The 14,999-nt window shown below is 35.9% G+C and overlaps 1 protein-coding gene across 5 annotated transcripts in view; it reads left to right on the forward strand.

The window, feature by feature from the left end:
- The window catches only part of ANKHD1 (ankyrin repeat and KH domain containing 1), a 123,288-nt gene that overhangs the window by 38,406 nt on the left and 69,883 nt on the right, over positions 1 to 14,999 (forward strand). For all 5 annotated transcript variants that reach the window (XM_069483735.1, XM_069483736.1, XM_069483738.1 and 2 more), the window contains exons 6-9: positions 2,151 to 2,384; positions 4,466 to 4,560; positions 13,681 to 13,918; positions 14,174 to 14,365. In XM_069483735.1, the coding sequence (XP_069339836.1) occupies positions 2,151 to 2,384; positions 4,466 to 4,560; positions 13,681 to 13,918; positions 14,174 to 14,365 (759 nt within the window). The remainder of the gene's footprint in view (positions 1 to 2,150; positions 2,385 to 4,465; positions 4,561 to 13,680; positions 13,919 to 14,173; positions 14,366 to 14,999) is intronic.

Below are 14,999 nucleotides of genomic sequence, written 5' to 3' on the forward strand. Positions count from 1 at the left end.
GGGGGGGGAAGGCGTTCATTGGTTGGTGAGCCACAGCAAAATATTTAAAATTAAGATGATAAAATCGGCTGGGCATGGTAGCTCATGCCTGTAATCCTAGCACTCTGGGAAGCCAAGGCATGCGGATCCTTTGAGACCAGGAGTTCAAGACCAGCCTGAGCAAGAACGAGATCCTGTCTCTACTAAAAAAAAAATAGAAAGAAATTAGCTGGACAACTAAAAATATATATATATAAAATTAGCTGGGCATGGTGGCGCATGCCTGTAGTTCCAGCTGCTCCGGAGGCTGAGGCAGGAGGATGCTTGAGCCCAGGAGTTTGAGGTTGCAGTGAGCTAGGCTGATGCCACGGCACTCTAGCCTGGGCAATAGACAGAGTGAGACTCTGTCTCAAAAAAAAAAAGATGATAAAATCCAAACTTGCTTCCCGTTAATAGCATTATGCTATGTACATACTCATTTACTCATACTTTATTGAGAAATACTCAATAAAGAGGTTGCTGCCATCAAGGAAGTTTTTTATTTTCTCTGAGGATTCTTGGGGATCATCAAATTCAGTGGGCTTTAAAGTTGTTTTCTGCCGAAGAACCTTAACTTTGAACAAAATAGTATGTTGAAACACAGATATAATAGTACACAGACAAAAGGGGAGTTGATCTAAAGTAGGGATAAATTGAGGCTGGGCCTTAGATTCCTGGTCCCTAGGCCTCTCTTATCTCCCTCTGTGGTCCCTGAGGAACTTCTTTGGGAGATTCTGAAGTTCTTTGGAGCAGAGTTTGAAAACCACCAGATTGTTCTGGTACCTTTATTTTTGAAAAGCAAGTAAACATTTTGAGAGAAGCAGGAGCTTGCCTGAGATCAAGGCCCCCCCCCCTTTTTTTTTAAGCTTAAGTAGGTACACTATGTAGAAGGAAGGGATTGTTATATACCTTACAGTAACCATATACTACTTGATGGACTCCTCACTATACTCTCCATATGGCCATTTCAAACACCACTCAAACCACCTACCTTTCCCCACTTCCACTGATTGCTATAACTCATACTTCATTGGGAAAATAGAAATTTTTGGAAGGAAATTGTTTTATCTTTCCACCAGTAAGTTCTTAGTCAAGTTCATTTTTTAGTTAATTAATTAATTTTATTTAATTGTATCTACTGTCTGCATGTTGGACTTAGGGAGCTTGTTAAAAGTGTAAGTTCCCAGGAGTCTTTCTTCTGTACTCCAAAGCAGTAGTCAGTGTAGGAAGACATCAGGGCTGAAACCCATAGCTCTGCACTACAACTCCACGAGGATATGCTCACCATTCTAGTCACCTGCTTTTACTTAATTGATTACTTAAATGATACCAGATATCTTTCTCTGCCTACGGGAATCTTACTCACCCTGAGGCTCAGTCCAAATGCAGCTCCAGTTTTATTGAGATATAATTCATATGCCATAAAATTCTCATTTTAAGTGTACAATAATGATTCTTAGTAAGGAATCATCAATACAATCTAATTCTAGAACATTTTCATCACCACAAAAAGATCCCTGTGCCCATCTGTAGTCACCTCAGTTAAGACAACTACTAGTCTACTTTTTGTCTCTATAGATTTGCGTTTTCTGGACATTTTATATTGTCCAGACATTTATAATGTGTAGTCTTTTGTATTGTCCTTTTTTTTTTTTTTGGTTTGCTAATACAGTCAGGGTCAAGTCCAGGCTAGAGTGTAGTGGTGTGATCATAGCTCACTGCAGCCTCAAACTCCTAGGTTCAAGAGATCCTCCTGCCTCAACCCTCCTGAGTAGCGGGAGTAGCTAGGACTACAGGCATGCACCACCACACCCAGCTAATTTTTTAATTTTTTGTGGAGATGGGGTCTCACTATGTTGCCAGGCTGGTCTTCAACTCTTAGCCTTGAGATCTACCTGCCTCAGCCTCCCAAAGTGCTAGGATTACAGGTGTGAGCTACTGTGCCCAGCCTGTATTGGGCTTTTAAGAAAATCTTCTGATTATTAAGAAAATTAAAATGATGCTTCTAACCAATGACAAAAAAACTTGAGATTTTGTAGTGGTTCATGTAAGGGAATTGAAGAGGTATAACTAAAGTGATAGCATAATCATAATTGTGTCATAATTTTATATTTCTTTTCATTCTTTATTAGGAAATACTGCACTAACTTATGCCTGCGCTGGAGGATTTGTTGACATTGTGAAAGTGCTACTTAATGAAGGTGCAAATATAGAAGATCATAATGAAAATGGACATACCCCCTTAATGGAAGCAGCTAGTGCAGGTCATGTGGAAGTTGCAAGAGTTCTTCTAGATCATGGTGCAGGCATCAATACTCATTCTAACGAATTCAAAGAAAGTGCTCTTACACTTGCATGCTACAAAGGTACTTTATATATGCGTGAATATTTATAATTTTTCGTAATAACTGAATATTTAAGTTAATTTTGTATTGCTTATGTTTTTCCTATGCTATAAAATTATCTAGTTTATAAGAGATTATATAGAAAGGTCATTTTATTAATAGCCTTTATTTCCTATAGTATAGTTTTTCAGTCTATGTTTATTATTTTAATTCAGATTTATTCAATTATCTATGAAGTAAATCAAACCACTTAGCACAGATTTAAAGGGTTTCCATTATTTAATAATTTCTGTTTTATATGATTTTTTCCAATGCTTATTTAAGAATACATACCCAAATAATAATAATAATAGTATGCACTTGATGTAAGAAACCTGAAAAATACAGAATAGCACAAAGAAATACAAAAATGACATGTAATGCTACCATCTAAAGATAAAACATTACTTGTAAACAATATTTTAGTGTATGCACTTTCAGTGTGTTAAATATCTTTATAAACAGACATACATATATTTTAAACACTAAAATTTATTTATTTCTAACACTGTAAAAGTCTTATCTTAGCCATGTATCATGAACACTTTCCCATCTCAATAAATATTCTTGTAACACAACTGCAAATACTACGTGATCTTGATCTTGATGATCATGTGGTATTTCACTATTTCAGTTAGAATTAGATTTGACTGCATATGTCTCAGAACCTAAATTAATTTGAACAAAAGAGAAGTCCAAGATTAAGCCGTTTAGGGCCAGGATGGCAGTTCCTTTGTCATCAAGATTTTAGAATTCTGTTTTTCTACTCCACCATCCTAGTGTCCTTAAGGTTACCTATAAACCAAGATGGTGGCTAGGGCCCCAGCAAACCATATTCTAGGAATGATGATGAAGATAAGGGCAAAATAAGGAGTGCCTTCTAATTTAGTAAGCTCCCTTTAAAAGAGTCTTCTTAGAAGTTCCACCTTGTAACTCTCACTTAATATCTGTCTCATTGGCTACAGTTAGCTGCAAGGGAAGCAGAGAAATGTAGTCTTTAGTCAGGCATGTTGCCACCCACATAAAATTGGAGTTTTGTTATTAAGAAAGAATAAGAGCATAGATATTGAGTAGGGAACTAGCAGTCTCTGCCAAATACATCAAATAGATGCACCATAATTGCCTCTTGTTGGACACTTGAATTGTTTCCAGTTTTTCACTATTATTAAAAACATTGTGATAACATCCTTGTGTAGACATTTTTGCCTAATCTCTGATTATTTCCTTAGGATAAATTCCTGAAAGTGGAATTACTGGGTCAAAGGGTGTGGATATTTTTAAGACTTTTGATACATATCGCCAAATTGCCTTCTGGAAAGGTTGAACCAATTCTAACTCCCACCAGCAGTTTGAGTGCCCTTTACCCCACTCTATACCCTCATCAACACTGGGTATTAGCATTCTTTTTAATATTTGCCATTTTGATAGTAATAAAAAACGGTGTCTCATTTTAATTTGCATTTCTTTAGTAGGAAGGTTTAATATCTTTTTTATCAGTTCAATATTCATTTGCATTTCTTTTCTGAATTACCATTTCATATCCTTTACCCATTTTTCCACTGGAGTGTTTATCTTTTTCTTATTGATTATTAAGGCTGTTTATATAATATGTTAAATGTATATTTAGAACTAGAATTATTTTAAATGGAGTTTTCTGTGCCTGCTCATTGCCACGGTGAGTTTATGGTTGTTTTAAAGCTGCTTTTCTGGAAAGTGTGATCCAAAGATACTTCAGTTGGTTTTCTGTTTGATTTCAGTGTTTTGATTTGATAAATAGTTTATGTAGATTAAATCAAGGAAAAAGCATTATTGCTTTACTTAAATTGAATTATATGCTTTGGACTAATTTAGCCTTTAAAGCCTAGATAATATGACTTTTATGAGAGCCTGCTTATTGTTTTGAATTGGCTTTGTAAAACTGTTACTGATTTATTTACTGAATACAGAATAAGTTCTCATAATTTTTTGCATCGATATCTGAAAGAAAAAGATTCCAGATTTTAATACTTAAGTATTAAATGGATAGTCAATTCTTTTAAAAATTTTATTCTTTTTTTTTTAAGGCCATTTGGATATGGTTCGCTTTCTACTTGAAGCTGGTGCAGATCAAGAGCATAAAACGGATGAGATGCACACTGCCTTAATGGAGGCTTGCATGGTAATTTTAAATTGTAGTCACTTGAGATTTTATGGGAAGAAAAGATCATATGTGTTTAAACCTTTAAGAATTATTAATTGGTGTTTGGTTTATATAATTTCTTAACCCAATTCTAATTTAAACACAGTTAATGCTTGAGTATCTGTGCTTTTGGAAGAGAACAGTAACATATAATCCTAAAGTAAAGTATTTGGCTTTAGGGATATTATTCCTAAAACTGTAATTTTGGAGATAGTAGGCATATTTCTATTGTCTCTATAGCTTCATATTATAATCTTATATAGAAAATTGACCTCAAAATATATTGACTCATATACTCTATGGATAACCTGTAAAGCATTTAACTGTTTCTTTTGATGATAATCTAGAATTGTATTTTTAATCCAAACATTTTGTATCTAAGAGAATTATCACCTTTTAGAGCTGGGTGTGATAGCTCATGCCTATAATGCCAGCTACTAGGGAGGCTGAGGTGGAAGGATGGCTTGAGGCCAGGAGTTTGAGACCACTGGGCTACATAGCAAGATCCCCTCTCTAAAAAAACAAAAAGAGAAAGAGAGAGAATTGTCACCTTTAATGCTATCAATCCAGAAATCATTTTTCTTTTTCTGTAAGCACATTGATATCATGCATCTATGCATATCTATAAAGATTACATGAAATACTAAGAAATTCAAAGCATTCTGAGAACTTTTTAAGACAGATTTAATGACAAGAAAATTACCTGGAAGTACAAATGTTTTTTGTGATGTGATTAAGTAAGCTTATTGGCTATGTTAATTTTTATTTTATTGACTATTGTTGTAACAAATCACTCAAAACAGTGGCTTAATATAGCAGCCACTTATCTCTTATGGTTCTGTGAATTGATCAGAGGGTTCTTCTGTTGGTCTCTCTTGATGGGGTATTTCTCATGCAGCTGGGTAGAATTTCTAAGATGGTTTAACTCACATGTCTGGCACCTAGGTGGGGATGGCTGGAGGGTTGGGACCTCTGTCTTGCCATAGGTGGTCTCTCCCTGTGGCTGTCTTGTGCTTCTTTAAAGTTAGCTGTATTCTAAAGATTAACGTTCTAAGAGAGAGTCTGAGAACTGACACAGCATCATTTTCTTCAAATTCTGTGGATTAAATTAGTCATAGTGCAGCCCACATTCAAGGAAGGAAAGAGGTTAATCCTTGATGAGGGGGCGTGACAAAGAATTTGTCTCTGTCTTTGCACAACTCCTAAGAAAGTTTGTTATTTTTCTTAATATAAAAAATTCTCAAACCATAGCTGTATTATTTCTGAATGAGGTGTCCTTGTATCCTTGCTCTACCAAACACATACTGATATTTCAAGGTAATCAGTAGAGTACGTTGTAGAAAAAAGTCTGAGCTAATAATCTGTATAAATGGATTAGCAATTGGAATGTTTAATACATTTATTTTAAAGATTCCCCTAAATAACTTTTTTTTTAAACCTGAGAAACCTTATGAACTAAATTACTATTTGATTATAGAGTATATCAAGAATTTATTTTCAAGAAATTACTTTTGGCTGGGCACGGTGGCTCACGCCTGTAATCCTATCACTCTGGGAGGCTGCGGCGGGAGGATCGCTTGAGGTCAGGAGTTCGAGACCAGCCTGAACAAGAGCAAGACCCTGTCTTTACTAAAAATAGAAAGAAATTATCTGGACAACTAAAAATATATAGGAAAAAAAAAAAAATTAGCTAGGCATAGTGGTGCATGCCTGTAGTCCCAAGCTACTTGGGAGGCTGCGGCAGAAGGATTGCTTAAGCCCAGGAGTTTGAGGTTCCTGTGAGTTAGGCTAATGCCACAGCACTCTAGCCCAGGCAATAGAGCGAGACTCTGTCTCCAAAAAAAAAAAAAAAAAAGAAAAGAAAAGACTTTTGCCAGGCATGGTGGCTCATACCTGTAATCCCAGCATTTTGGGAGTCACAGGTATGAGAATTGCTTGAGCCCAGGAGTTCAAGAACGAGATGCCGTCTCTACAAAAAAAAATTTAAAAATTAGCCAGGTGTAGTGACATGCACCTATAGTCCTAGCTACTTGGGAGGCTGAGGCAGAAGGATCAGTGAGCTATGATTATGCCACTGCATTCCAGCCTGGGCAACAGAGCAGGCCCCCGTCTCTTAAAAAAACAGAACAAAACACTATTTTCTCACACTCCTATAAATGATGGATAAAATATGATACTTATAAATTGGATATCACATATAATAAACTGCCAAATCTTAAGTATATATGTATATATAATTTTCCCATGGAACAACCAGATCAAGATATAGCACCCCAGAAGGCTCACTCATGCCCCCACCCAGTCTTAAAGAATAACTATGATTCTAACTTATGTTACCATAAATTAGTTTTCTTGTTTTTGAGCTTCATATAAATAGGATAATATAGTAAGTATTCTTTTTTTATTTTTATTTTTTTTATTTGAGACAGGGTCTTGCTCTGTCTCTCTGGTTAGAGTGCAGTGGCGTCATCATAGCTCACTGCAACCTGAAAACCTGAAACTCCTGGGCTTGAGCAGTCTTCCTGCCTCAGCCTCCCAAGTAGCTGGGACTATAGATAGGCATGTGCCATCACACCTGGCTAATTTTTCTAGTTTTTGTAGAGACAGGGTCTCTCCCTTGCTCAGGCTGGTCTTAAACTCCTGGCCTTAAGTAATCTTCCTGCCTCAGCCTCCCGAAGTGCTAGAATTATAGGGGTGAGCCATTGTGCCCAGCCTGATAATACTGTAAGTATATTTTTGTGTCTGACTTCTTTTATTCAACATTATGCATGTGAGGTTATCCATGTTTCTCCACTTTATTGTAGTTTGCTTTTTTTCGTTTATGTGTAGTATTCCATTGCATAAATGCACCACTATTTCTTTATTCAGTCTGCTATGATGGACATTTATGTTGGTTCCAGACCTTGGGTGTTAAGAGTAGAGCTTCCGGGCAGGCGCGGTGGCTCATGCCTGTAATCCTAGCACTCTGGGAGGCAGAGGTGGGTGGATTATTTGAGCTCAGGAATTCAAGACCAGCCTGAGCAAGAGCGAGACCCTGTCTCTACTAAAAATAGAAAGAAATTAGCTGGACAACTAAAAATATATAGAAAAAATTAGCTGGGCATGGTGATGCATGCCTGTAGTCCCAGCTACTCAGGAGGCTGAGGCAGGAGGATTGCTTGAGCCCAGGAGTTTGAGGTTGCTGTGAGCTGGACTGACGCCATGGCACTCTAGCCCAGGCAACAGAGTGAGACTCTGTCTCAAAAAAAAAAAAAAAAAAAAATAGAGCTTCTTTGAACATTGTTATCCATGTCTTTTGGTTGGCACAAGTGATTGTTTCTGTTGGGTAGGAGTAAAATTGCTATTTTTAGTTTCTAAAAGTTTGAATATTTACCTGCTATCTTTCTGTTAATGATTCCTAGTTTGATTCTTTTGTGATCAGAGAACACACTTTGTATGATTTCAGGTTTTTTTCAATTTCTGAGATTTGTTTTATGGCTAGGATGCGGATTTATATTCTCTGGGCACTTGAAAAGTTTGTATATTTAGCTGTTATTGGGTGGACTATTCTCTAAATGTCAGGTAGATCATGTGGATAGATATATTCTTCTGATTGTCTATCTAGTTTTGTTCTAGTGATTGTTGAGAGAGAGGTGTTAAAATCTCCAGCTATAATTGTGGATTTGTCCCTTTCTTCTTCAGTTGTTTCGCAGATTTCTTTACATTTTGGGACTTTGTTATTTGGCGCATATAGCAATTTTAGAAGTGCTCTGTGTTTTTGGCTGATTAACCTTTTTATTATTATATAAAGTCTCTTTCTGTCTCTGGTAATTTTCTTTGCTCTGAGGTCTCCCTTACTTGATACTAAGGTAGCTACTCTTACTTCCTTTTGACTGTTTGCCTGATACATATTTTTGTCCTTTTCTTTCAGCCTGCCTATAGCATTATATTGAAGTGTGAGTTTCTTATAAAAATAGCATACATTTGGATCATGTTTACAACCCACTCCATCAATCTCTTTTATTTGGTTTGCTTAGACCTACATTTACATTTAATATAATTATTGGTATGGTGTTTTCATATTCTGATTCTATGTTGAAGTTTATTTTTTCATTCATTTTTTTCCCTTTTATTTTCTTTAACATATCATTAATAGTTATTTTGAGGTCCTTTTCTGCTAACTCCTATATATGAGTCACTCTTGGGATTGGTTTTATTGATTATTTTATATTTTGATTGTAAGTCACTTTTTCCCTGTCTCTCATATCTATTCATTATACTTTTTAGGGATTCTATATTATGCTGTCCTCCTTTTAAGCCTGTTAAATTTTGTTCTAGCAAGCAGTTGAATTACCAGTAGATCACTTTGGTCCTGGTGAGGCTTGATTTCAGCTTTGCCCTTACTCCTACGGTGTACTCCTTAGTCCTTATGGATGGCCTTCTACAATCTCAGCTGAAATCCTGGCTTATTCCTCAAGGTCTGTCCATTTTGGCTGAGCCAGAACTCCCAAGATCTCCAGCCTTTCCTGGAGTCTCATCCTTGGCATGCTCAATTCAAGAGTTGCCCAGGTAACTGAAGAGAATTTTGTATAGATTTTTTGGGACTCCTTTTCTATGTTTTCTTTTTCTCTGGTACCCTGCCCCAACTCCCCAAGACCTAACTGTCTTGGCTGCCTCATATTCTGATCTTTGTTTCCTTTGCCCAGTGAAATGTTGACTCTCTGTTTGGGATTTATTTCCCATGACTTAGGGAAGGGAAATAGGTTTAGAAGATGTCCGTGGGGAGAAAGCTGGAGTAAATGTAGGGTTCATCTCATGTACTACTTTTTTCGGTGATGATAACCCTAGCTTGGTTGCTGTCCAGTGCCTCCAAACAGCTTCCCCTACCTGACCTGGCTTTTATAGTTGTACCTAGTACAATTCCTCTCTTAATGTATGTATTTAAGATATGTTAGCAGAAGCTATAAAGAATATTAAATTCAAGTAAAACATTTTATTGAGAGTCAGGAGGGACTAGGCAAAATAGCAGTTCCCTAAAATCCTTACTTTTTTTTTTCAATTAGAAATTTATTTCAAAACCAGATAATGCAATACAGTAATTTGCTTAAAATATATTTTATTTTACATATATTTGAAATATTAGTAAAACTAACATTTTTATGTGAAGTCATCTGTTTTTGGCATTGTATCAAAAGTGATTAAAGCTGAGCTGGTCATTTAGTTAAGCATAATGAAACTCTTGATGGATACTGAAATTTAACAATTAAGGTTTCTTTAATTATTTTTTAAAACTTTAGAAAATTTTTAATTATGGGTACATAATAGTTGTATATTTTGATAGGGCTCATATCACATTTTGATATAGCCATACAATGTGTATTAATCAAGTCAGGGTAATTGGACTGTCACTTCAGGCATTTATTGTTCCTTTATATTAGTAATATTTTAGTTCCACTTTTATTTTAAAGTATACCATAACTTATTGTTGATTATAGTCACTTTGTTGTGCTATCAAATATTCATTCTATCGAACTATATTTTTGCACCCATTAACCATTCCCACTTTATCCCCCCTCCCTGCTATGCTTCCTTTCTGCTGGTAACCATCATTCTACTCTCTGTCTCCATGAGATAATTTGTTTTTAATATTTAGTTCCCATATATGAATAAGAACATGCTAGATTTGTCTTTCTGTGCTTGGCTTATTTTACTTGACATAATGTTTTCCATTTCCATTCATATTGTTTCAAATGGCAAGATTTCATTCTTTTTTGTGATTGAATAATATTCCATTGTGTATATGTACCACAATTTCTTTATTGATTCATCTGTTGATGGACACTTAGGTTGATTCCAAATCTTGGCTTTTGTGAATAGTGCTGCAATAATAATGGGAGTACAGATAGCTTTTGATATACTGAATTCCCTTCTTTTGGATATATACCTTGCAGTGGGATTGCTGGGTCTTATGGTAGTTCTATTTTTAGTTTTTTGAGGAAACTCCATACTGTTCTCCATAGTGGTTATACTAATTTACGTTCCTACCAACCGTGTACCAGGGTTTCCCTTTCTCCACATCCTCTCTGACAATTTGTTAATTGCCTATCTTTTTGGATAAAAGCCATTTTAACTGGGGTGAGATGATAATTCATTGTGGTTTTGATTTGCATTTCTCTGATGCTAATGATGTTGAGCTTTTTCTCATATACCTGTTGGCCATTTGTTATGTCTTCTTTTGAGAAATGTCTATTCAGATCCTTTGCCCATTTTTAATTGGATTATTTGATTTTTTTTTTTTTTAGTGTTGAGCTGTTAGAGCTCCTTATATATTCTAGGTATTAATTGCTTGTCAGATGGGTAGTTTGCAGATATTTTCTCCCATTCTGTGGGTTGTTTCTTCACTTTGTTGATTGTTTCCTTTGCTATGCAGAAGCTTTTTAGCTTGATGTGATCCCATTTGTCCAATTTGCTTTGGTTGTCTGTGCTTTGGTATTACTCAAGAAGTCCTTGCCCAGACCAATGTCCTGAAGTGGTTCCCCAATGCTTAGTTAATTTCATGGTTTCAGGTCTTATATTTAAGTATTTAATTCATTTTGATTTGATTTTTGTATGTGGTGCGAGATATGGGTCTGCATATAGGTATTGTTTTCCCGGCACCGTTTATTGAAGGGACTGTCCTTTCCCCAGTGTATGTTCTTGGCATCTTTGTCAAAGATAAGTTTACTATAGATGTGTAGATTTATTTCAGGGTTCTCTATTCTATTCCTCTAGTGTACGTGTCTGTTTTTATGCCAGTACCACGTTGTTTTGGTTTTTACAGCTTTATAGTATTATTTGATGTCAGGTAATGTGAGTCCTCCAGATTTGTTCTTATCGCTCAGGATGGCTTTGGCTATTCTGGGTCTTCTGTTCCATATAATTTTAAGATTATTTTTTCTATTTCTGTAAAGAATGCCATGGTATTTTGATAGGGATTGCGTTGAATCTGTAGATTGCCTTAGGTAGTATGGACATTTTAACAATGTTGATTCTTCCAATCCCTAAACTGGAGTATCTTTCAATTTTTTCTTGTCCACTTCAATTTCTTTCATCAGTGTTTTATAGTTTTCATTATACAACGCTTTCATTTCTTTAGTTAAGTTTATTCCTGGGTATTTTATTTGTAGCTATTGTAAATGGGATTGCTTTCTTGTTTTTTTTTTTTTTGTCCAGATTATTTACTATTGGCATATATAAATGCTACTGATTTTTGTATGTTGATTTTTGTATCCTGCAACTTTACTGAATTTGTTTAACAGTGTTTTGTTTTGTTTTGTTTTGTTTTACAAATCTGAAGGGGCTCTGTTTATCAGTTTCAATAGTTTTTTGGTTGAGTCTTTAGGTTTCTCTAGATATAAGATCATATCGTCTGCAAACAAGGATGGTTTGACTTCTTGCTTTCTAATTTGGATGCCCCTTATTTCTTTCTCTTGTCTCATTGCTGTAGTTAGAACTTCCAGTACTATTGTTCTAGCTAGAACCTCCAGTGGTGAAAGTGGGGTTTAATTAATTCTTTAATAAAAGAATCATCTAACCTTATAAAGCCTTATTTTTGTACTCTGTAGATTCTTCATTAGCAATATTTTGGTCTTTTTTTTTTTTTTTTTTTTTTGAGACGGAGTCTTGCTCTGTTGCCTGGGCTAGAGCACATGGCGTCAGCCTAGCTCACAGCAACCTCAAACTCCTGGGCTCAAGCAATCCGGATTCTCTGCCTCAGCGTCCTGAGTAACTAGGACTACAGGTGTACACCACCACACCTGGCTAATTTTTTCTATTTTTAGTAGAGACGGAGTCTTGTTCTTGCTCAGGCTGGTCTCAAACTCCTGACCTCAAGAGGCTTCCTCCCAGAGTGCTAGGATTATAGGCATGAACCATCGCACCCGACCTTGGTCATTTTTGAAATATAGAACAACATAGCATCTGACTTTATGTGCCACAACAGGCATTATTGAGGCCTATATAAATTTTGAAGTCAAAAATTTGAAATTAAGAAAGGGTATTTATGATGATAGAGGGATAGAATGGATACTTTCCATGAGAATGTTTTATTGTTAATTGCCTTACTATCTATGCAAATGGGCCCATGGTAAAATCATTTACAAATGAATGTGATACTTATTTTTAAATCTTTGTAAAATTTTTTGCCTCATTGCAACAAGCTGTTGTAATGAGGAAAAATATAGGGTAGTATCAATCCACAGGGGTTTATCTTGGTGACATAATCCCAAGTGGTTATGACTTCACAGAATTTGTTGTGTTATTTTTTTGCCAAGCCTTTTTGTTTTTAAAATAGATCTAATACAGTTTCTATACTTGAATATGACACCTGAGTTTGAGGGTATGGCTATATTTGACCTGGCATGAGTATAAACTAATTATTTTGATGTACTGTTGACTGTGGATCTAACAGTTTTTTGAACTTCAAAAAATGTGGAAATTCAAAATTATTTGGAATTGTGACTGTATATCACCAAGTCCAATTTTTTTGGAGAATTTTGGGCTTGCTCCAAAGTAAGGTAAAATAAATTTCAAATTATTTAGGCCGGGCGCGGTGGCTCACGCCTGTAATCCTAGCTCTCTGGGAGGCCAAGGTGGGCGGATCGTTTGAGCTCAGGAGTTCGAGACCAGCCTGAGCAAGAGCGAGACCCCACCTCTAAAAATAGAAAGAAATTATATGGACAGCTAAAAATATATATAGAAAAAATTAGCCGGGCATGGTGGTGCATGCCTGTAGTCCCAGCTACTCGGGAGGCTGAGACAGGAGGATCGCTTGAGCCCAGGAGTTTGAGGTTGCTGTGAGCTAGGCTGACGCCACGGCACTCACTCTAGCCTGGGCAATAGGGTGAGACTCTGTCTCCAAAAAAAAAAAAAAAAAACCAAAACAAAACAAAAAAATTATTTAAAAATAATATTAATGAACTTTGGGTAAGGCTCAGATGAGCATGATAAGCTAAATCTTCTAATCTTCCTTTCTGTTTTCTTCCTTTGTGTCTTTTTCCCATCTCTTTTCTTGCATTAAAAAAAATCTCAAAACAAAAAAATTTCTCTCCTTTTGCTTTACTTCTGAAAATCTGCATGCAGGATGGACATGTAGAGGTGGCACGTTTGCTTTTGGATAGTGGTGCTCAAGTGAATATGCCTGCAGATTCATTTGAATCTCCATTGACACTAGCTGCTTGTGGAGGGCATGTTGAATTGGCAGCTCTACTTATTGAAAGGGGAGCAAATCTTGAAGAAGTTAATGATGAAGGATATACTCCCTTAATGGAAGCTGCTCGGGAAGGACACGAAGAGATGGTAGCACTACTCTTAGCACAAGGTAAAACAGTTTTACTTCATTTAAAAAAAATCAGTTTCCTTTGGATGTTTTTGTATCAGTGAAATTTACTATAACTAGCATATGTATATATACATATATATATTTCTTTTTGTATTGATGATAAAATAAGTTGTTAACACCCTGGAAAGAACCACAGAAGCAGAGAAGATAGAGATGATTATCACAATTCAGAAAAATAGTATCTTTATTATAAGTCTCTTGCAACTAGTTTAATATATTTTTATGTTTTCCCAGGAGCAAATATAAATGCCCAGACAGAAGAAACCCAAGAAACTGCTCTTACCTTGGCTTGCTGTGGAGGATTTTCTGAAGTTGCAGATTTCTTGATTAAGGCAGGGGCTGATATAGAACTTGGCTGTTCCACACCTCTGATGGAGGCTTCTCAGGAAGGACACTTGGAGTTGGTTAAATATTTGTTGACTGCTGGTATGTGGCTTTAGAAATGCCTTATAGCTTGGAAAGATAAATACAAATAATAATTTACTTATATGTGGAATCTAAAGACATTGAACTCATAGGAATAGATAGGAGAATGGTGGTTATCAGAGTGTAGGGAGGTGGGAAGAAGGTGGATAGGGGGAGAGGGGAGATGTTGCTCAAAGGGTACAAAATTTCTTTTAGACAGGAGGAACACATTTTAATGATCTAATACACAGCATGGTGACTAAGTTAACAATAATGTATTGTATATTTCAAATGTGTTAAAACAGTATATTTTAAATGTTCTCACCCCAAAGAAATAAATACATGAGGTGATGGATATGTTAATTAGCTTGATTTAATCATTCCATAACATATGCATATATCATAACATCTCATTGTACCCCATAAATATATATATTATTTGTTAATTAAAAATAAAGGAAAATTAAATTAAAAAATTAAAAATGCCTTTTAGAAAAAGGCTTACGTCAAGGCATGGTGGCTCATGCCTATAAATCCTAGCACTGGGAGGCCGAGGTGGGAAGATTGCTTGCACTCAGGAGTTCAAGACCAGCCTGAGCAAGAGTGAGACACTGTATCTACTAACAGTAGAAAATTTGCTGGGGCTGGGCGCAGT

This window comes from Eulemur rufifrons, chromosome 10, assembly GCF_041146395.1.
Source record: "Eulemur rufifrons isolate Redbay chromosome 10, OSU_ERuf_1, whole genome shotgun sequence".
NCBI lineage: Eukaryota > Metazoa > Chordata > Mammalia > Primates > Lemuridae > Eulemur > Eulemur rufifrons.